The sequence below is a fragment of the Cheilinus undulatus genome, linkage group 1 (genome assembly GCF_018320785.1).
Source record: "Cheilinus undulatus linkage group 1, ASM1832078v1, whole genome shotgun sequence".
NCBI lineage: Eukaryota > Metazoa > Chordata > Actinopteri > Labriformes > Labridae > Cheilinus > Cheilinus undulatus.
The window spans coordinates 55155083-55177215 of record NC_054865.1 but is presented as its reverse complement, the minus strand read 5'-3'; the positions used below and the strand labels follow the sequence as shown (position 1 = coordinate 55177215).

General features: G+C 38.4%; 1 protein-coding gene across 16 annotated transcripts in view; it reads right to left on the bottom strand.

Annotated features, from left to right (window-relative positions):
* The window catches only part of madd (MAP-kinase activating death domain), a 93535-nt gene extending 72901 nt beyond the window's left edge, over positions 1 to 20634 (bottom strand). For all 16 annotated transcript variants that reach the window (XM_041794450.1, XM_041795128.1, XM_041794792.1 and 13 more), the window contains exons 1-3: positions 20326 to 20634; positions 6111 to 6326; positions 1956 to 2588 (exon numbers count right to left, since the gene is read on the bottom strand). In XM_041794450.1, coding sequence (XP_041650384.1) covers positions 1956 to 2588; positions 6111 to 6169 — 692 coding nt within the window. In that variant the 5' untranslated portion in view covers positions 6170 to 6326; positions 20326 to 20634. The remainder of the gene's footprint in view (positions 1 to 1955; positions 2589 to 6110; positions 6327 to 20325) is intronic.
* Between the last annotated feature and the right edge of the window lie 1499 nt (positions 20635 to 22133).

The following is a 22133-nucleotide window of genomic DNA, read 5'->3' as shown; positions in this document are numbered from 1 at the left end:
TTAATATGCAATTCTTATTAGGTTCCTCAAATTGTGCATTTTTAACAAATTCAAGTAATAAATTATTCTATATCATAACCTACAATCAGTCAGGAACACTCATCATACATTTAACCATTATATTGTAAAACTGATCTACATTTTAACTTTTAATATCTAACAGAGAAGGCTCTGCTCTAAAGATGCTCCCTGGGATAGTCAGCAGCATGCTTTGACTTTTCAGGGAGTGTTAAGCTAGAAACCCCTATACGGATGGATACATAAATGACAATGTGCACTGACCACAAAGAAATTACTTTAGAAGCAATTAATCCACAGTAGCATGAATCTGAATATGAGGGGGAACAAGCTTTAAGCTATGAGGGAGGCGACTGGGGTGGAGGAGGTGAGGTGGCTATAAGCTGGCCACAGCTGGGGGTATGAACTAGTGCTAAGCTTCATCAATATTTGATAGAACTAACTAGTTATTTCTGCTCATATTGCAAATTTGACACCCGTTTCTTTATTGAAGGGGATTATCACTTTTATGTTACTCAATTTTGACTGAAACAAAATATACATAAAACACGAAAAGGAGGACTGTTTAAACCATTTTTTAAAAACTGACACCTTGATTATTGCATAATGTGCATAAAATCTCTGCTGCTTTTGACAATTTTGACAAATTTCAAGTTAAAGAAATATTGCAACTTGAGCAATTTGTAAATTGCAGCAGGCCATATTACTATTCAATCTAATTTGCAATTAATTGCCCTGCCCTAATAACAGAGCAGGTGCACATCTAAAGAGCACCTTAAGCATCAATAAAAATGTTGTGTAACACATGCAGGGTTGACAATGTACTGTGAATTTGAGGTTTTCTTTGTTTACTATCACCTGACTCTGATTCACAGATAGTTTAGATGTACAACATTTAAAAACTGCATGTGCCTCAAGCTAACCCTAGATCACTTAAATAAATAATATCTGCCATAATACAAAGGAATCAAAACAAACTGTGGATGTTTTGGTTGCCATTGTTTATCTTTAAGGCGGAGTGTGATAGCAAAAAGCATACTGTGAAAACATGACACAAGCCACAGATGGCCTGCAGGGCTGCATGTGGCCACAGACAAAAGCTCTAGTATTAACTCTGCCACACAAACAGACAGAACAGGTGGACAATGAGAGAAGCAGACGGGTGGAAAGATAAAGAAAGCAGTGGGCATGTAGAAAACATCAGCAGGAGCACTGTTTAAAAATTAAATTCATCATTATTAAAAACTAACCTGATCTTGGAATTTAAATACCGGAGAAAAAAATCTACTGTATGACATACCTGATTGGATGTGATTCAAATACTTCTCAAAATGCATTTATTTTCAGTGCTAATCCCTCTGTACAAACAATCAAGAGCGGACAATATAATGATTTTCTAAAAAGACAGCTGTAAGAAGGTAAAGCACTACAAAAACACCCGTCTTCCTTGACATACACCAGGTTTATTAGCAGTTAGCAACAACAGCTAGGCTCACCAGGCTAATCTGTCTCGTCCCCACCACCACTGATTGATCCTGTCAAGTTAAAGTTTCCCTGAACATCTGATCAGATCATAAGCAGCACTTCATGCTTTTTTTGTAAAGACATGAACTGAAAAGCGGCGTTAATTACGGATTCAACCAGAACCAGACACCACAACATCATATATAAAGTATGAAAAACAACAGCAAGAGAGACAACAGAGAGACTGGAGGACAAAACTAAAGATAAAACAAATTTGAAAGGAATTAATTTAAGTTGTAGACATGTTGATGACCAAAAGATGAATAGTGCCAAAGTAAATGTTTAAGATCATCTGAGAAGCACACATTAGTTTACGCTAAAACCACCATAAAGTTAGATCAACTGTGGATCAGCAGGAAGATCACACAAAAGTATGAGATAGCAGAAAAGAGAAGATGCAAGTTACTCCTCACCTCTGAGTGGCACGAGGGAGCCCAGCTCGTTGGGTTAGCCTCTGACTGCAGCAGTCCACCAGCCTCTTGAGAATATATAAGCATTCCCTAAAGGTGGAGAAGAAGGGGTAGTGGCTGAGTATGCACAGTGAGGTCAGTGTGCTGTTGCGGTTCCTGGCTGCCATCTTAGCAGCATTTTTTCTGTGCTGTGGGGATTTGCCAGCATTTAGCTCAGCCCCTGGTTGTCCACTCTCCTCTCCTGTGGCAGGCGGAGGTGCTGACTCAGCATTTTTAGCTGGAGATTTTGAGGAGGGTGGGCCTCCACCGCTGCCATCGGACCCTTCACTGGGTGCCTGTGCTGCTGTCTCTGTGTGTCCACTCTTGTCCCCACGAGCACGGTGATGTCCTCGCTGGAAAGATCGGTAGAAGTTGACACAGATTCCGTATCGGGTGATTCCTGAGTCCTTGTCAGTCAGCGTGAAAACAAACGAGGAGTCGTCACGGAGGCTAACCCTACGCTGGCGTATACTCAGACAGCCCTCTGGTTGGCAGAAAAACACGACGTCTGGTGGAAGGGGGAAGTCATGGTGGTCCTCCAGCGGGTAGCGGCGGAGGAGCTGAGGTGTCTGGGCTACACTGTCACTGCTCGGTTGCCTGGAGGAGGAAAAACAGATTTTGTTTTAAACTCAGCACTCTTATTTCTAGCTGAAACTGTCAGTACTTCAGTGTGGCTGAAAAATCAGTTTATCTATTTATTGCTAAATACTTGATCTAATCTAAAAGAGTCTCTGAGTGGTGAAAGAAGATTTTCAGATAAGGGAAATCTGATTTTGTTTACTTGCTTACAAAGCCCAGACTCAGGTCAAATCTATTGTTTTGTACAGTTGTTAAGATCTGCACAGGGGAGTGCAACTAATAATCATCCTAACCTTCAACTCTGACTAGCCTTATGTACAATGGCCTTTCAAACATGCACTGATTGGAAAGCGGTTGAATAATCATCTCCCCTTCAATGCTAATGTCCCTTAGACAGTGTGCTTCTATGCTTTATTATGCATGCTACATCACATGATAGGCAGAGAGCCACGAGCACTTTAATGTACACCATGATCTCTAAAACAGCCCCATCTTTAGGATTAACTGATAATGTCATAGAAATTACTTTGAATAGTTACTTGTCGAGTTCAATTCTTGGCCATACGTGGAAATAGCTTATTAGGAAAGTGGATTCAAACCTCTCAAACCTCTGATAATTTACAACAGAGCAACTAAAAGCCAATAAAGTCACATTCCTAAATGTTTGAAAATATTAAGTCAAGTCTTGATAATTCCATTATATCTGCCAATCTGAAACTAGCTCATAGAGGTTTAAACATCAATCTCCCCAGATGCTCAGTGACCTTGTGGTTCCAGTCAGAGCGTCAGGCTCTCTAACATGTGTAGCTTCTCATGGAGACCGCAATGTGCCGTTTTGTAATCTATACCAGGACCAATGATTTGCTGTTAAGGTGATCAATAATAGAATGTCTTACCAGCGGAGCCCAAACCTGATCCAGACTGGGCTCGCTGTGAACTCAGACTGAAGCAGTTTTTAAAGAGCGCTCAGTCTTGTAGTCATGTATAATCTCACGTTTCCACTTTGTTACTGTATACATTGCCTATAAAAACCATTCACCTCTTGCATGTTTTGCCCTATAAGCAATTTTATAAAATAATCATGGTTAGTACAATTTGGCTTTTTTGACAAAACAAAACTTGACAAAACTCTGATTTTTACAAAATAATGTCAACTAAGGATGTTCCTAAGTGTCTATTCCCCCGTTTGACTAAATCTTGTTTAACCAACTAGTCTAAACAGGAGAAAATCCTTAGAGCACAGTCAAATTCCTCACAGGGTCACTGTGTCAGCGGGTATGACGTGAGCTTGGTAGACTCTCTACAGCGTGACTAACATCAAAAGCTAGCTCCACTTGACCATGGAGTCTCATCGAGTTTCCTCTACAGTCGCTTTCTCTTAGCCACTCTCCCATAAAGTTTTCACTGGTGAAGTTGTTGTTACAACCTCTCCCATCTCAGCTGCTGAAGCTTGGAACTCCTTCAGAGTAGTCATATAGGTCGTTTCCACCAAGCGGTCCGGCTCAGTTCAGTGCGGAACGGCACACATTTTTTTGCGTTTCCATACAGCAAAAGTTGGAAAGGGTCCCAAAAAACCAACTCGTACCATCCCACTTTTCTGCACCCTTCCGTAGGGGTGCCAATCTTACCTATCCGCACCAAAAAGGTGGAGCTACATACACAATAGGGGCTGCACTGACTTCACGTCAGCGCACGACTTAGCTGCTCGCCTCTGGGCTTAAAAGCACGGAAGTCTGCGCTGTGAGAAGCAGGCAAAAATGGGAGAAAAGCGGACTAATATCTGCCTAAATGGTAAATATTTGGACTCGACGGAGATCCAAACTGTTTCCTAGTCTATGGATATTGATATTTGGCCACAAATCAAGTTTTCCTGACGTTTATCCGGACCTGATTTTAAGAACACAAAGCAGGGCCCAAAGGCTCACATCAGCCCGATCCATCCGCGATGGATGAGAAACTAATGCTGAAGTTTGTGATTACGAAGCCTTAGAACAGTTCATTCTCTTCTGTAACTAGTTATTAATCTACTTCTTACGTTAGGTAACCAGTGAAAACATCGCTCTGTGGTTGTTGAATGTGTTTGTCAAACTTCAGGCTGCAGACTAATGTTACAATGAGATCAGCGCACCTCAGATTTCTGACTTAATTTAGCTTGATTTTAACACCAGCTGAACTTTTACTTTATTCTTTATGCAGCAAATTCTCACAGTACAGCTCTAAACTTTCACATTTTGTCATATAAACTGTTATAGACTAGATATATTCACATATTAATGTGGCATTACGAGTCAAACCGTCTCTGTACACATATTCCATCAGCTGTGGAGCTGTACTGACAGCGGTTAACATCGTTAAAATGTAGTTATTTTTTTAATAAGCATTTTCAGCTGAAATAAAGCTGTTTATTGCTTATTTCCTACTGATTTCTGTCACTCATCCTTTCTATAACTCTGCCGCTGGAACAGCAGACTCGCGCTGCATGTGACTTTACATTCATCACCTTTACAGTCCGCCCACCAAGCAAGGGCACGGATGTCTGTGGAAACGCAAACTAGTTTGGGGTTTAGTGTACCAAACCATACCAAACTGAACTGAATCAAACCGGACCCCCTGATGGAAACACAGCTATAGGTGCCCTGGTGGCCTCTCTCACTAGTCTCCTTCTTGCACGCCCACTCAGTTTGTGAGGACGGTCTGATCTAAGCAGATTTACACATGTGATATATTCCTTCATTTCTTGATGATGGATTTAACTGAACTAAACTCTGAACTGTTGCTATCCATTCCTTGACTAATACTTTTCAATAATCTTTTCTCTGAGTTGCTTGGAGTGTTCTTTTGTCTTCATGATGTAATGGTATCCAGGAATACTGATCAACCAGTGACTGGACCTTCCAGATATAGGTGTCTTTATACTAAAATTATTTGAGACACAAATAACTGCACTCAGGTAATCCCCATTTCCTTAATTGTGAGACTACTAACACCAGTTGGCTGGACCTCTGTAGAATTAGGGCAGTTGCTTTCAGAGGGGGTCAATATTTATGCCATCATTTATTTTACCATACATACTGTTTTATTCAACTGACATTATTTTGTAGAAATCTGTTTTCACTTTGACATTAAAGAGTTTGTTTTATTTTTTTTCAAAAAGCCAAGTTATACTGACCGAGATCAATTAATAAAATAAAAAAAAGGGTATAACATCCAAGGGGGTGAATTCTTTTTATAGGCACTGTAGATAAGATAATGAGTTCTGTAAAAAAGATAACACCCCTTTTCATACTTCCGCTTATATTTTTAAATTCTTAAACAGTTGTTTGCTTTGTGGAGACACTTCTCAGTGTTTAAAATAACACAAGTTAGTGCTCAAGGAAAGACAACAAGATAGCTGTGGCTCAAACCTTAAAATCCAGTCCTTAGAACACTCAAAGGAATGAGGATGGAAAGCAAAACTTTCAATTACTATTATTTTTACTAGTTCACCAATACTCCTTTAAAATATATGTACTTCTTGAAATTTCCAGAATAAAATTTTACCTTGCTCCAACCACGACCAAGTAGTCGAGCAGGCGAGGGCACATTTTCTTTTTCTCCATCTTGGATTGACCACGTCCCGTACGTCACGGCATCCAGGATTTATGTTTCCTCTTCAGTCAGTGCTGCTTTTTCATTACAACTAGGAAAAATTGGCTGTAACGTTGCAACGCAGTATCTTGATTATCATCATGATGGTTCCATGAAACAGAGTCAAACCTGTAACACAAGAAAAATAAAGAAAATGCATGAGGTGCATTGTAAACTGAAGAGAAACAGTATATGGAAGGCACCTGGAACACTAACTGCATCAGCTATTTTTCTGTGTTCGGCTTCATGTGGTGACATAATCTATGGGGTCTGACTTTTTAAATGTCAAGACCTAGAAAGAGGTTTTTGTGCATAAAAACTTGACTCAATTTTGCTGTAGTGCCCACTTTCCCTATCCTTCATGAACTATTTCAGTCACTACTTCTCACAAGAAATCTTTGAAGCAGATCTGAAAAGTAAAAAGATCTAAGAAGCTTTTTTATTTCTTTCTTTCTGAGATTTTCAACAGGCTAGGATGAGTGGACACAGAACAATGGTGCATTATTCTGTCCTGATATACTGATAACCCAACAAGGAAGCCACTTCTTTTGCAAATGACCAGGCACAGACAAAGACACAAACTGTTATCCTCCCAGATTCTTAGAATACCGCAAGTGAAAAAACTAGAAAAAAATCGAATTTAGCAGGAAATTAAAGGGGAAAACTATTAACTCAGACATGGCAATGTCATGCAACTTTGGCTTCTAATTATAAAAGGGGATAACACCCATTTAATCAAATAAAATGTCGACAGAGTAGTACTTGTTTTATTTGATATTTCTCTGTTTTAACCGTTCTGTCAGCTGGGTGTTTTTGTTGAAGGATAGAGACATTTCAGTGGAGGCCTGCTCATATAGTAAGCAGCTTAAGGGTCTCTGTGGAATAAGCACCCTTTGGAGCTTGAAATATGGTCTTTACAGCCTGTGACTGACAGGTAACTGCAGGAAATGAAACCACAGTGTTTTCCAAACATAGGCAATACTCACAGAGCCTCTCAAGAATAACTGCAAACGCTTTTTCTAATCTGTATATGAATGTGATGGTGTGCACACGCCAGAAAGGCAAAGATAAGTTGGCCAGTACATCTCTCCACCTGAGTTAGTTCATGTTACACTGAGGTTTATAGCTTCATTTTAATATTTTCTGTAGTCTAGGATTACTGTGGCAGTAAAAGTCATTATCATAACCCCTCCACTCACACAGATCACCGAATGTCATAGTAGAATTTTGAGTTAAACATTTCAACATGCGGGGAGCAGGTGGCCTAGTGGGTAAAGGCGCTCCCCATATATGCGGGCGGCCTGGGCTCGAATCCGGCCTGAGGCCCTTTACCGCATGTCTCTCCCCCACTCTTGGCCCTGTTTCCGACTCTATCCACTGTCCTCCTCTATCTAATAAAGGCACAAAAATGCCCAAAAATAAATCTTAAAAAAAAAAAATTCAAAATGCAATTAATATTAACATATCATCTTTAATGTCGGCTTCTAATGATGAACACCATAAAGGAGTAGAAACACAAAACACAAAGCTACAGGAATGAGGTATGGCTGAACAGTGCCATGATAGGAGAGGTGCTGTTAGTGACAAACTGACATAAGTAAAAGAAGTAAGCTGAGTTAATATATTTATAATATTTAATTAGGGCTGGGCAATTAATTGCAAATTACATGAAATTGCAATATGGCCTGCAGCAATTTTCAAATCGCAGAAGATGCAACATTTCTTTGACCTTTAAATTTGTGTCAAAATACCAGTTTAGACATTTTTATGCAGCAGAGGTTCTATGCATTGCATATCATGCAATCATTCCAGTGCCATATTTTTAGAACTGAATTTTTAGATTGTACAAAAAAATCCTATTTTCTTCATTTTTATGTTTTCCTAATTAAATATGAGAATTATATAAAAATGACCATTCCTTTTAATACAGCAGCTCATATCCAATTTGCACAATGACACAAAATCATCACAATAAAATATTTTTTCAAAATTATTCAGCCCTCGTTCAATCTAATACTGTGTTGGTTACAGTGTAGAAGGAATTATTGCTTTTTTTGCTGGAAAATGCATGAGATGAGGAACTTAAGAAATAATTGCATATTAAATTGCAATTGCAACATTGGGTAAAAAAATCGCAATTAGATTATTTTCCCAAATCGTTCAGCCCTATATTTAATGTATTTATAAAATATACAATATATTTATATACAATACATTTTGGTGAAACAATAATGACAAGACAACATTTATGCTCAAATGAAGTGACAAAATTCATTTTAGATGCTTTCTGTACTTACCTGTAGGGCTGAACCATTTGCAAAAATAATCTAATCGCAATTTTTTTCCCCCCCAATATTGCAATTGCGATTTATTATGCGATTATTTTTAGGTTCCTCATCTCATGCATTGTTCAGCAAACACAAGCAATAAATTATCTAAATTATAACCAGCACAATATTAGATAAATTAAACTAGGTATGAAAGCAAATTTGATATCAATTGCTATACTGAAAGGAATGATATTTTTTTAGTTATTCTCAACTTATATACATGAACAGCAAAAGTATGTACAGATAATGTGTAGCGCAGAAAATCTCTGCTGCAAAAGACAGAATCAAAGTGGTATTTTGACACATTTCAAGTTAAGGAAACTTGCACTTGCACTGTCTGCAATTTAACTATATGCATCAGGTTATGTTGCGATTTAATTGCCCAGCCTTAATGTATAACTCATTGTGATAAAAATTTTCTGATATATAAACAAATATAATGTAGCAATGTTAGCAGTTCAAATTCTGTACTCTCATAAAACTACATAGAAGATAAACACAGAAGCTACTACAGGGAAGGATTTGTGTCAGGTACAGCTTCATCTAAAGAAATTCTAGCCTATACACTTTCACGTCACCAGCCTTTAAGCTAAGGGTTCTCAAATTTATTAGCATGTGACCCCAAAATAAAGGTGCCACAGACTAGGAACCCCCACTGTACTTTGAGGTAGTTAAACACAACAATGCACATTCAAGAAAAGCTTCTGTGCAGACCTACATTTCAAGGATTTTTCAAACATTACTTTGATTTCAGCATAAACATTATTCATCATATAAACATTATAATACTGTGGTGATGTGAATAATGACCTTGTCACTCTCCCACATAGCATACTCAGAGGTCAGAATGACAATCCAAACGAGTGTTTCCTTCACATCAACGTCTTCTTTCCAACACCGCTGTTTTGTATCATTTATAATTACATGATCTATAAAGGATGATGGGCATTTTAATTACAAGGAACAGCTTGGAGCTTAAATGAAGCTTGGCTTATTAAGCCAACAGTCAGAGTAGAAAAAGGTGCCCTTGTCTCTCTTTTTTCACAGCACATTTCTCCATACGTAACTGTTATGCAGCAACTCTAAAAAGGCTTCTCCATTTCCTTTCAGAACTTGACTGCTAACTCACGACGCTTCAGTCTGCAGGAAACCTCATATACATCTATCATTATGTAATATGTCCCTAATATTATATTCTTAGTCACAGTGAAGCAGGAGGTGTAAAGCCAAAGGTGTTAGAATATATCTAACAGGACAAACCCACAGAAGCAGAGCATGGCATGTGAAAAACCAACACCCTATACTGTGACACTAACGCAACATGTAGAAACTCCACCCTGAAACACAAACACCATACACAAACATCATACCATGATCATGGTGATGATTATGTGTTATGTATGCATTCAAGTAAGAAAGGTGGAGGGTAACCAAAGGGGTAAAGAAAAGGAGGTTTCTACTGGGTAGAAATGGCAACATATGCAGTGCATGTAAATGTAACAGCCATCAAAGGGCCACTCTTAAAGATTTAGAAAATTAAAAAGGTCCATACATTTTTTAGAAAAAAAAAAAATGCTGTTAATGCTTTTGTTTCTCAGGTTGTAAATGTACAAAAAAGTGAGTTTAAAGGGATGTCAATTTGCAAGAAAAAAAATAACCTTTCAAGTTTAAAAGCCATACATTTTGACTTCATAAACTCAAGAATTTAATGTTTATTAAGAATAAAATCACAGGATAATTAAGACTAAAATTTATGAGAAATTAAACTCCAAACACTGGTTGCTTTCGAGTCATCTCCTATGCTGTTGTGTTGTTTTCTACTCAGTAGCTGCAGCTAACAACAACGTCTCTTCAAAGTCTGGAAGCTAGGGATATTGTAATGGTTCTGGACTGAAGTCTGTCCTTACTGTTCAGTCCCAGCACAAATTTGATAAGGCTCTCAACAGCAAAAGGCTTCATCAGGTATGATTTTCTCCCATGCAACAGGCTAGTTGTGACTTTATAATCTCAAACTCTGGGCTTTGGGTCTAAAAATGCTAAGAATTTAAACTCATGACCTTCCATTTTTATCCTCACATATGCATAACTTTTTTAAACATGTGCAGACATTTTAAGGGATGCACGATTTTGGATTAAATCCTAAATCTTCAGTCCTTAAGAGACAGAATTTTAAGTATGAGATTTAACAAATTAACAAATTTAAAAAATAAAAGTTAGTATAGGTGGAAATTTTCATATCTGCCAATACTGATAATTCACTTTCTCAGCTAATAACTGCCAATACCAATATGATACCAATAATATTCTGCATTCCTACCTTTTTTTCCTCATACATGTATGACTTTTAAACTCAAAGATGATGGTTTCTTGCCAACTTACATCATTAAAACCTAAAAAACTGATAGTTTTTTCCTTGAAAAATAAACAGATCCTCTTCTATATCAAGTGGCCCTACTACACTATTGTTTAAACAAGGCCCAGATATGCTTTTAGTTAAAACCACAGTAACAAATCAATGAAATAATTTGCTTTTGACACTAAGTGCGAGGCAAACATCTAAAAAATTATAGTAAAAATCACGCGTATTAAAGATCTAGAGTAGAACTGCATTGCAACAGTCACTTCTGTTTTCCTTATGTGATTGTTCTCAAGAGCAAACCAGGATAAACAGCATGGCGGGCCATAAAATTTACAACCCAGTCTCAAAATGACCCCTCAGTGCTAACCCTTCACATGGTTTCTATTGAGAGTTGAATTATATGCAGGTTCCTCCTCTGCTAGATAAACAGACCCTGTGGGAAAAAAAAAAATCCTCAAATCAAATCTGTGTCTTTCAGCCTGTCTTCCTCTAGTTATAAGGGATTGTTTTAAGTTCTTTCAAATTTTTAAATGAGGTTCGTTTGGCAAAATACTCAAGTCTACAAAGCCATTATTTAAATTCATTAGCTTGAGCACTTCATGAGAATTTATCCTGTTGCAGCGCTGATATAGGAGCTGGTAGTTAAATGAAAGTCTAACAGGTGAGGCTGTGTCCTTTTTCAGCTGAAGCATCACATTTCCACAGTGGTGTCAGTATCAGAGGCAACATATCCTCAAGACACCTGACAGACTTTGTGTTATTTTGCATCATTTTCTAAAGTCATGCTTCAGTTCTGTATGTTGCTCACTGTTTCTCTCATATTGCTTAATCTGTAGATTCTGCATTGTTAATGATAACTTATCCCTAAAATACAAAGCCTGTTCCTTCAGTGAAATAGCTAAGAAACACAGATGGTCTGTCTGTTAAGAAATTGTCAGCATCAAGGCCACTGATAGGACAGTTATTCCCGACTTCATCAATGCTGACTCCTGTTTCTTGCACAATTTTTGAAAGCAAATAAAAGCATTTTGGTTCCAGCTGATGCTTGAAGAGTTAAAGAAATTTAAAGACCCTTACTTTTGGCTCAAGGATTGCTTTTATAAAAATATTTTCATTTTTTACAATTTAAAGACTCAAACTGCATAAATCATGACAATAATGAAAATCCTCATTATTTGTATTAAAACAGAAAAAAATACAGAAATTCAATTTTTAATTGACTCTGTGAGGAAAATAGGGCTACATTATTAACATGATATCCATATCAACACTTAAAGAGATAAGCACGTCAAATGTCTGATTACAACTGAATAAATGTTGACAAGTAGATTTCACGCTTCAAAGATGAAAGCTCATCTGGTAAAAACAGACCAGTCACACAAAAATAACAGAGCCAGCTAATAGGCTGCATGTACGCCATGAGAGAGACCCGACAGTCCAACATCCTGACGCAGGCTGTTATTAACCCAAGCAGTAACGGCACAGACGCAGGGTGACGCAGCTGTGTCCAGCTGACATTAGGGTTGACTTTATCACGAAGGGCTGCAGATGCATTATGGGTCTAATTATCTCTAATAGCTCCAAATGTGAGCAGAGGAGCAGTCACAGAGAGACATAAGACAAATGTGATTCAACTAATCTTAATAGAGAACTGTTTTTTAATGGTCACATTTCACTCAATTACCTAATAGATCCAAAATAGACAATGCTCACTGACACGTTAGTATCAAAGCACAGTCACTGTTGTTTAAGGACACTTACCAACCTTATTTTATGGAGAGAAGCTGAACTAATCCTTACACGCAAGGGCACACATAAGGTGGATGAGTAACCTGAGTCAGCTTAATGTCAGCACTCATCACATTTAGTATGGTTTTTAAATGCACACAAATCCAGACCATCTCCTGGTGGCTTTACCGAATTTCACTGTAAACTGAACATTAATAGGTACATCTTAAATGTAAACCTTGCAAGAATCAGCACTACCATGCTTCCCGAATCAATCCAATCACATTTTGATTTGAGAAAGTTTTAAACACTAGATTCCAGGAGTTGTAATCCAACAAGGCTAGTTTAAAGGGAATATACAGAAGTTGCATATAAGATATAAGATAAAACTGTATAAATCTTGAAAGTACATAACTTACAACAGATATTTAAAATGATTATTTTGATTTAAAATGCCAATAACAGTCATAGGCAGATATGAGCAGAAACCAACTCGCCAACAGCTTGCAAAACTTACTTAAACAGCTAACCTGACACACCAGATAGACTGTTTCACATATCCACAGCATGGAATATATTCCACATTTATCTGGATAAGAGGAACGCACAATATTATCGGTCTGGTAACGGCAGATATTATATTAAAAAGGCAAATATTGCCTTGTGCAGATAAAGTTTCTGCTGATATTTACATCTGATATTTTGCCTTGTATTTCATCATAAACTGTAAATTTTGTCCAGATATATTAATAAATCAGTGGAGTTTTAGGCTGAACCAACAGACCTATGACAGTTGAGGTCTTTTTCTTTATTTACCCTCATTCTTTGTGTTTTTAAGGACTAAAGTTTGTTTCCTTGTTTATCCTCAACCCTAAAAGTGTCCAAAAGGACTGAAATTTCTTGTCTGAAAGGCCTATTTAAACAGCAGTATCAGCTAAAATTAATCTGTAAATATCGGTGTATCGGATATCGGCAAAAATCCAAAACCGTGCATCCCTAATGGATAGTAGGGGCGTAAATCACCAGTTTCATCACGGTACGATATCGATTCTCAGAACAACGATTCGATATTTGCCAATATCACAAAGTCTGCCACAATTCAATTTCGATTCGATTCGATTTCGAGGCCTGCGATCAATATCAGACAGTATTGTGAACCCATTTACCACAATCTGTTACTGTTCACATAAAGGAAATAAACAAAATATTGATACGTTTTGAAAATTTTATTGCCAAATGTTTAAGGTATTTACATGAAAAAACTTTCTTTAACAAAGTGAACAAATGCTTGTGTTTCACTTTAAAATGCTGCAGTTTTCAGTTTTAAATGCACAGCATCTATTCATTTATTGTTAAGGTTAAATGAATTTATTTTTTCACAAAGAGAAGCTTTCAGTGTGGAGAGAGAAAGTAAATACAGTTCAGACAAAACTGCCACTACAGCTGCATCCACTGCAATGTCTTCCCAGCCCACCACTGTTTACCAACTTGCAGTACAATGAATCTAGTCCGTACCAGTTCTTTCTCCTCAAATGACATCAACAGGCCAGGTCACTCTCCGACTAAATTGAATGTTTTAGCTTGAGGCTTTGCAAGAAGGATCCACCCAGTGACAGACATGGAATCGAGCCCATCAATCAGCTCTGCAAGGTTACTTTAGTGCAGCATCTACATCTGCATGTAAAGAGTAATGCTTTTATTTCCTAGCTTTGAAAACACTTGATAGTTGTAGGTTTGTGGTTTTAAATGCAAGGTTACGAAGGGCAGAAGAAAATGATCCTTCAATTTGATTTTTGATGATCAAAGTTTCTTTTTTTTTTTTTTTGAATAAACCTCTTGCTCCTCATCTTACTAAATATATACAAATAAATATAAAATTACATGACTCATGACTCACACACTGAATATAAAAGGTTTATGTTAGTCACAGACTAATCCCTGTATTCTGTGAAAAATAAGCTGACTAAGTTTACATAATGAATGAGTAACTGTGCAAACACTGTCCAGTGTAACAGTTTAAGAAGACATATTTCAAAGAGCATTGCACCGGAGGCTGAAATGTGTCTTGTTGAGTCAGCTTAGCGTCAGCACACATCACATTTGGTAAATTTATAGAAAGGCACTGCAAGTCTGACAGTCTGCTTCTGCAAGTCTGTGAATAAGAACACCAAATTAAGCTGTGTCTAATATTACTAGGTATAGCCTCTCAGAGAGAATGATAAGAACTTGTACTGAAGCACTCATATTAAAAGCTAGTTCTTTTCACAATGCCCCTATTTCTACATGATGGCACAACTCTGAACATGTCTGAGAGTGCCAGCTATTTCCTTGCAGGGATGTTTTTTCAACAGAGAGGAAATAATGCCAAGAACATTATTTATTCTAGCAGTAAGGGCTAGGTCTGAACAGAACAGATGCAACCCTTTTTATCTTACAAAAACTATCAGGAGGACAATGAATCAACACACAGGTCTGGCAACATGAATGGCTCCTGGTGCAAAGCCAAAATGGCCATTCTAGGAGGCAGCAGAGCTGGAGGCAGACTCATCAAGCACAAATGCAGAGCAGGACCACTGTATTAATTTTAGAAAAGAATAAATGCAAGTGCACTGGTTGCTCTTACAGACTGAGCTAGGCATTGGGTGTCGTTTCTCCCTCTAGGAAAAAAAGATAAAAGAATAACCACAACAAAGAATAATCTTCAAAAGCAAGATAATGATGAGGGTTAACACAGCAGATGACTGTGGTCAGAGCGGTCTGCAGGCAGTACTCTCTGGTTATATAAGCATGGAGTGCAGATAGATATGAATCACAGGCCTCCAATATGGACAGCACTTCTTGCCAGTCACAGTTAACAAAAGTAACAAGAGATGGAGCCTCTTGAATCTATTTTGGTTTGGCACTGCCTCACAAACAAGAGAGGGGATGAAGTGTTGATTAAGAGAGTATTGATCTTTTCACCCTTTTCTAGATTTCAATCTTTTTGTGTCGCACCAACGGTGCAGTGTGCCGTGGCTGAGCTGATATAGGGCTATTATGTCCCCTTCCAGAAGCACAGACAGAGACTGGCAAGATACCATATGCTCCCTTTTAATTTCTACAGGATTCCTTGAAGACACTACAAAGTAGACATTTCAGAGACCTTATCCTGCATGTGAATTTGGCTGCAAAACTAATACAAGCGAGTCTAGTATTCTGCAGTCTATTCCATTTGTAAATATCTGTTTATTTGTCCTTACCTGTTGAACTTTGTATTCAATCCTATATGTTTCACACGCACAGTGAATGTGCAGATGGATGCTGTGATATAATGACAGATTGCATTTTGGCCATGTTTCTATCAAGCAAGCTGTCAGATCAAATTGAGTGCGGCAAGCTTCACGATCTCTCTTGAGTGACAGACGATGAGTTCAGCTCCATGTGAACACAACAGTGATGATATGCTCACTTCTTAATGCAATACAAAAGATCTATCCTTTCCCTCGACTGTGCTTTGTCTCTGTCTGGGTTTTACAGTCATATAGGAGATCTAAACCTTCAGCTGAGAAACTCCAGTGCACTGATGACTATCTATTTAAACTGTTTAGTCACTTGTCTGACTCCAACTTTCCACCCAGGGGTAAATAAAGTCTCTCTGATTCTTATTGTCATGCTTTGTTCTGAGGCTGAATTACTTTCACTGCACTGAGGGTTTGACATCTAAATCCAATTTTACTTCAGGATCAATTAGGAAAGAGTTTTTCTTCCCTAGTTCCACAAAAGGGGATAGTGTAGATACAAATAGATGAATATACTGTCTATTCTTAGTATTTGGTCCTAAATAGATCAGCCTCATATTTCAGACCTGGCTTTGGCCTTACAATGACACATTTTGTTTTCATATTGATTTTATTTTTGAAGTAAAAAAACAAGTTAAAACACAGGTGTCTTAACTTGATTAACTTGTGGAATCAAATATCACCCAATACAATATATCTACCACTGAAAGAGAAAGGGGATCTGACTGGTTGCTCAAGGTGCTTTAAAGAGGTGGTATACTTTAAAAATGTCTTGGTTTTCAACCCCTGATAAAGACTTCAGTGGTTGAAACATGTTGGCTTTTAAATGATTTAGTCCCGGGTCTTTAATCAGAATCAGAAATACCTTATTTATCCACAGGGGGATTTGGTGACTCATGATTTATCCATAACAATGCAGGTCCTTTAAGTCTTGGTAAGTGAAAATGTATGCACCATAATAATACAGTTTCTTTCTTTTCCAACCAATGCTGTCATTTACCCTGCTCTTTAGCTATATCATTATGTTGGGTGAATTCCAGGAGATTAGGATATAAGGGTGGAACGGGACAGTGTGACAAAAGAGGCTTTATTTTCTCATTGATTGAATATAAATAAAAGCTTTTTATCTGAGCTACCACTTTATGAAAATTGCATGTCCACATAGGTGGCAGGGTCAAGCATCTAATAGGAGGTTGACCCTGTAATTCCTAAAACGAGTAGTTACATAATGGCTAGTTTTCATGTTATGGTTAAAAAATGTATAAAAGCTATTGATTTTCTTGAACTTTTAATGTAAACGTCAAAGTGATGCATTACTGCAGCAAAGCTAGTAATATTTTCTTATGCTGTGATCTTATTTTTGGTATTAGTTTTTTACATACTAACCCATCATTAATGGATGGTACAGCTTAATTTTGGGTCTAAGTGACAGCTTTAAAAGGCTTTGACTATGAAGAAAATAATCAAGATTGTACTAGAAAACCTGTGTGATTAAAGTTAATCAAATTCTGTGCAGGATTTCACTTTTGCTTGCAAGATCTTTTATGTCCATTTTAAACTTTCACCAGGCCTGCCCAGTGCAAACCACGCACAGCACGTAGGGCGTCTTCCCCCTCAGGGGCCTCACTTAGACCATTTTTCTTCTTCTGTTTTTCTGCATACCAAGCTAGTGTTTATATGGTAAATATGATCAAGGTCATGAATATACAGCTTTGACCAAACATAACATTTACGTAAGCATCAGAAATCAGTAAATTAGGCTTTATAATATCCTTTTTTTGAGATTGGTGCAATATGTGATCAAGTCTGCAGTGTCTACTTATTTTGCCTTTCTTCTTCTCCTGCTTCCTGACACACGCTAGCTGCACAGGAACTCTCATTAAGTTTCTCCTATAAATACACTCAGTGTTCTGCAACCTCTGCTGTCAAACATCAACTTCTACCATGTGAATTTATGATAAAACCCGGTAAAGTTTTGCACTGGCTCTAATCAGGATTTAATAAACACTGAAATTCCTCATGCAGATCAGCTGTTTTAAAGTCAGTTTGCAGGTGAAAACAGATCATGACAATGTAAAATTTAAAATGATTTAAAATAGGCTGCTGCTAATGATAAAACCAACCCCCGATTTCCATATACAGCGTGCGCGCCGTGGAACACCGGCGAATCGTACTGCAGACCACTTCGCTCCCTCTCTGGGCTATCAGAGGATTTCCATAGCTGGTGCTCCAGACCAGCAGTGCCTGGAGCAGCACCTCGCTCTGCTTCGTTTCGGATACGCTGCAGGTCTATTTCAGGATCGAGCGCTGCCAAACCTCATAAGTTCACTGTCGTTCAGAAAGCACCAACCATGGAAGTCATAAGTGAAGAACATCAGGTTCTTTCAAAATAAAACACAATGCACGGACTCCCGATCATATATTATCACTATCTTAACTTACATCTCATCCTGCAGCGAGAGCAAAGGGTCACCGGGAGGTTAGTGGGTAACAGAGCTACAATGGCGCCATTGACGAGGAAAAGTTAACTTTTGGGGATATTTAGCCAAAGAATTTTGCATAAAACCACAGATCCTTTAAGCAAACTTTAACCTTTTAACTTCCTAATGTACTCACTCAATGGAGGAAGCAATAATATCATGGACTTACACTGGAAAGGATGATAAATTAACCCCAAAAGGTAAAATAGTCTGTTATTGACAAACTATTCCTGCGTGAACTCACAGTTCTCCTGTGATCTCTTCCTGCTGATCAGGGCTTGCGCGCTGCGGCACAGTGGTCGAGACTCAATTCCAGCGGGCGAGGTCGCTCGCCTTTCGATCGGAGCAAACCCGCGGGACTTCAGTGCGCATCGCGCATGCTGTATATGGATATTCAGGGTAAAGCAGAAACACAGTAAGGGATAGAAAGAAGCAAAGCGGATGAGGTTCTGAGTGTGTATATGGAAAGAAGAGGGGTGCAGGGGGGTGTGATGAGCTGATTTAGGTTAGTTTTATTCTGAGGAAAGACATCAGTGAAATAGACAGCTAATAAATGTGGTTTAATGTTATGATGAAAATGATACACCCACAGTCATGACCATTTTTGCATAAACACAGATAAAAATGTTTAAAATATCCTGATTCTTGTCAGAATATGAACATTAAAGGAAAGCTTATTTTTGAGACTTTCCAGATAAAAGTAAGTTTAGCTGAAAGACACAGGTCTGTATAGGTGTAGTATTTCGGTATGTTATCCTTAATGACTTATTTGTAACTTAGGATTGCTTAACTATCCCAGGCCAAACTACAAATTACAAAGACATTGTATTTATTATTACAGTTCATTTTTGATTTATATATTGTGAAGCAAGAATAATGGGATGATGAAGGTTGGGGACGGGGACTTAGGGCCTCATTTCAGCCAGACACGGCCCTGACTAACACAGTAAGATAAGCTGCGTTTCCACCAAGCAGACCGGTTTGGTAAGGAAAACCTCAATCATAACCTTACCTCTATAAAATATGTTTGATTGAATGCCAAGCACTGATTGGGCTTAATAAAAACAAATCTATGAATAAAATGTTCACAATACAGACTGAATCAGTGGCCTAATGTGTTTTTCTAATCACCCAAAAGTGTAGGCCACCCCTCCTAGGAATATGATAAAACCTTCACTCCTGATTAGATGGATAACTGACATCTTCAGCGCTGCAGAGATGTATCATGTGTTCGGCTTCTTATTTAAATCCATGGCAAAAAACCTAATCACAGATAGGAATTCAAAATAATCAGCCAGTGTCATCGTCAGTTAATAAACACTCACGACTAAATTATCTGCCCCATCTCATCGGTTGTGTTTCTGGCGGAAGCTGGTTTGACATTGTGTAAGACATTACAACTACACATCAATGCTTTTAGCTTGCTAAGGGTTGATTTTACAATGACACACCGTTTCTACGGAAAGGGTGTCAGTTACAGAGAACAAATCCCATATGAGCTGAGGTTAATTACGAGGTGTAGTGGGGATTTTTTCTTCCTAACGAGCTCACAGTGGAGATTATGGTAACGACATACGCTTCAACAAACGTGATAAGGCAATACCAGCGCCTCCGGACAGCTCAAAGAGATCTGGTCGTTTATCTTATCGTGGCCGTGCTATCATTTATCTAAAGTAAAGCATCAGGCTTGGTTTGTCCTACACGTTCACCCCTACGAAGCATCCTCTCACCTCCACTCTACTAGCTTCACGGTTTCGTACGTCACGGATGGATTAGCTAGCAGGCTAGTTAGCTGCTTAGCTGCTAACAGTAGCTTGACCGTTCTGTGTCATAAACGAGTTGTCTGTGTGATAAAACAAAACCGTGTCTACATTTAAAACAAGCATGAGTACATAAATGACAAAGAAGGCAGAAATATAAAACAGCGCAGACACTGAGTATGAGCATCCTTACCTGCTTACAATAGCTGGTTAGCCGCTAACGTTCGCTGCGGAGCCAGCTGCTGCCGTCGGCCTGGGTGGTGGGTGCCCTCCTCCGTCACGCAGGAAGGCAGTCGGCGGTGTTGATCCCTATTCCGTTGTCTTTCTTTGGGAATAAGGGTTATCATTGGGAACATCGAACGGTTTCAGAAGAGGGACTTCTAATTCACCCTCACAGCAAAACAAACGATGCGATGTGAGCGTCCGCCTCCCTGCTCGATGAACGGGTGGCTCGGTCAGCTACAACCTGCCTTCACAACATCCTCCTCATCATCACCACTAGTCTGCAGGGAGTTCCGCATACTAAGAGCTCGACCTAACGGAAGCTTGACAAAACCCACCTAACTCTCCCTACGGGGACAAACGGTAGTATGTCAATCATCAGGGTAAACAGGGTACAGTACACGACTGAAACCTTTCGTTACCCGAAAGCCAACCAAACAGGCTAACCACAATAATCATCATTACCAACCACACTGTTACCACATGAACAACTGCACCATGAAAACTAACCCCACTGACCTGAAATATCAGCAAAAAAGATTTGATCTAGTTTCAGTCAATAATGGTCTAATATGCACAGAAATATCTTGGATTTGAATGTCCAACGGTCCTAATATTTTAGTCTAGTTGAAGTGTTCCTACTGAATACGCTTTACATCAGAGCTTTTATCACCAAAGATCTATCCTATCTGCATTCACTTGAAAAAAAATTCGCCCTGTTTTTACGACATAACTATCTCATAAAAACAGGATTTGTTTAAATTTATTTTTGATTTTGATTCGATCAGACCTACGGGCAGAGAACTGTTACGTGGAGCAGTTGATATTCCTGAGACATGATCATGTGGATGAGTTTTCACGCAGATGCTATTTGTATGGTTCAAGCGATCATAACCAACGTTTAGAAAACTGGTAGGGATTTCTGAGGAAACAGTATGCACTGGATCAACATCTGTCAGGACTGGAAAGATTCTGACTACTTCTTAACCCCGCAGCTCTAATTACTGGTTTAGAAATGCAGCAGCCAGTCATGCAGGAGAGCGTCGGGGGAATCCTGTTTTTAAGAGATAATATCTCGTAAAAACAGGAAAATCAAAAATAAATATTTTTTCTGTTTTTACGAGATAATATCTCCGAAAAAAAACAGGACGAATTTTTTTATTTTCAAGTGAATGCAATACACCAACGTACAAATGTATTATTCCACTTATGTAAGTTATTTTTTAGTGAGGTCATATAAGCAAGTAGGAAATGATCCCACACTATACGAGGCTTATTTGCAAAAATGATCCTCAGTCTTGCTAAGACAGATAGCCTAATATCTCCCATATTTTACTTTTCAGTCAAGACGGAACTCGATTCCTCTGCTTATTATGACAGGAACTGGAAGACATGCTTAATCTGTGATAGGGATCGGCTAAAGTTAGTGTCAGATATCCACCTTTAGAAAACTTCTTCGTTTTCCCGTCGGGGGATTCGAACTGCTGAGTTTGCGTGCTGATTGTGAACAACAGTCTTCAATTTCCTATCACTACGAGTGTAATATATTTTTTGACCACAACGGAGATTTTGGTGGCGCTGTTTCAACCGTTTGGTAATGGGAAGGTAACTCAGCCCTTATCCACCAAGCAGTTTTCCATGTTTGTCAAACTGGGAAGGCCACGGTGCTGTATTCATCCATAATACTGCCAAAATTGGGGTACATTGACTTAAAGGTGCAGTGTGTAAAATTGGGACTATCAACATCTAACAGTCAATTCTGGAGTGTGATGCTCATTT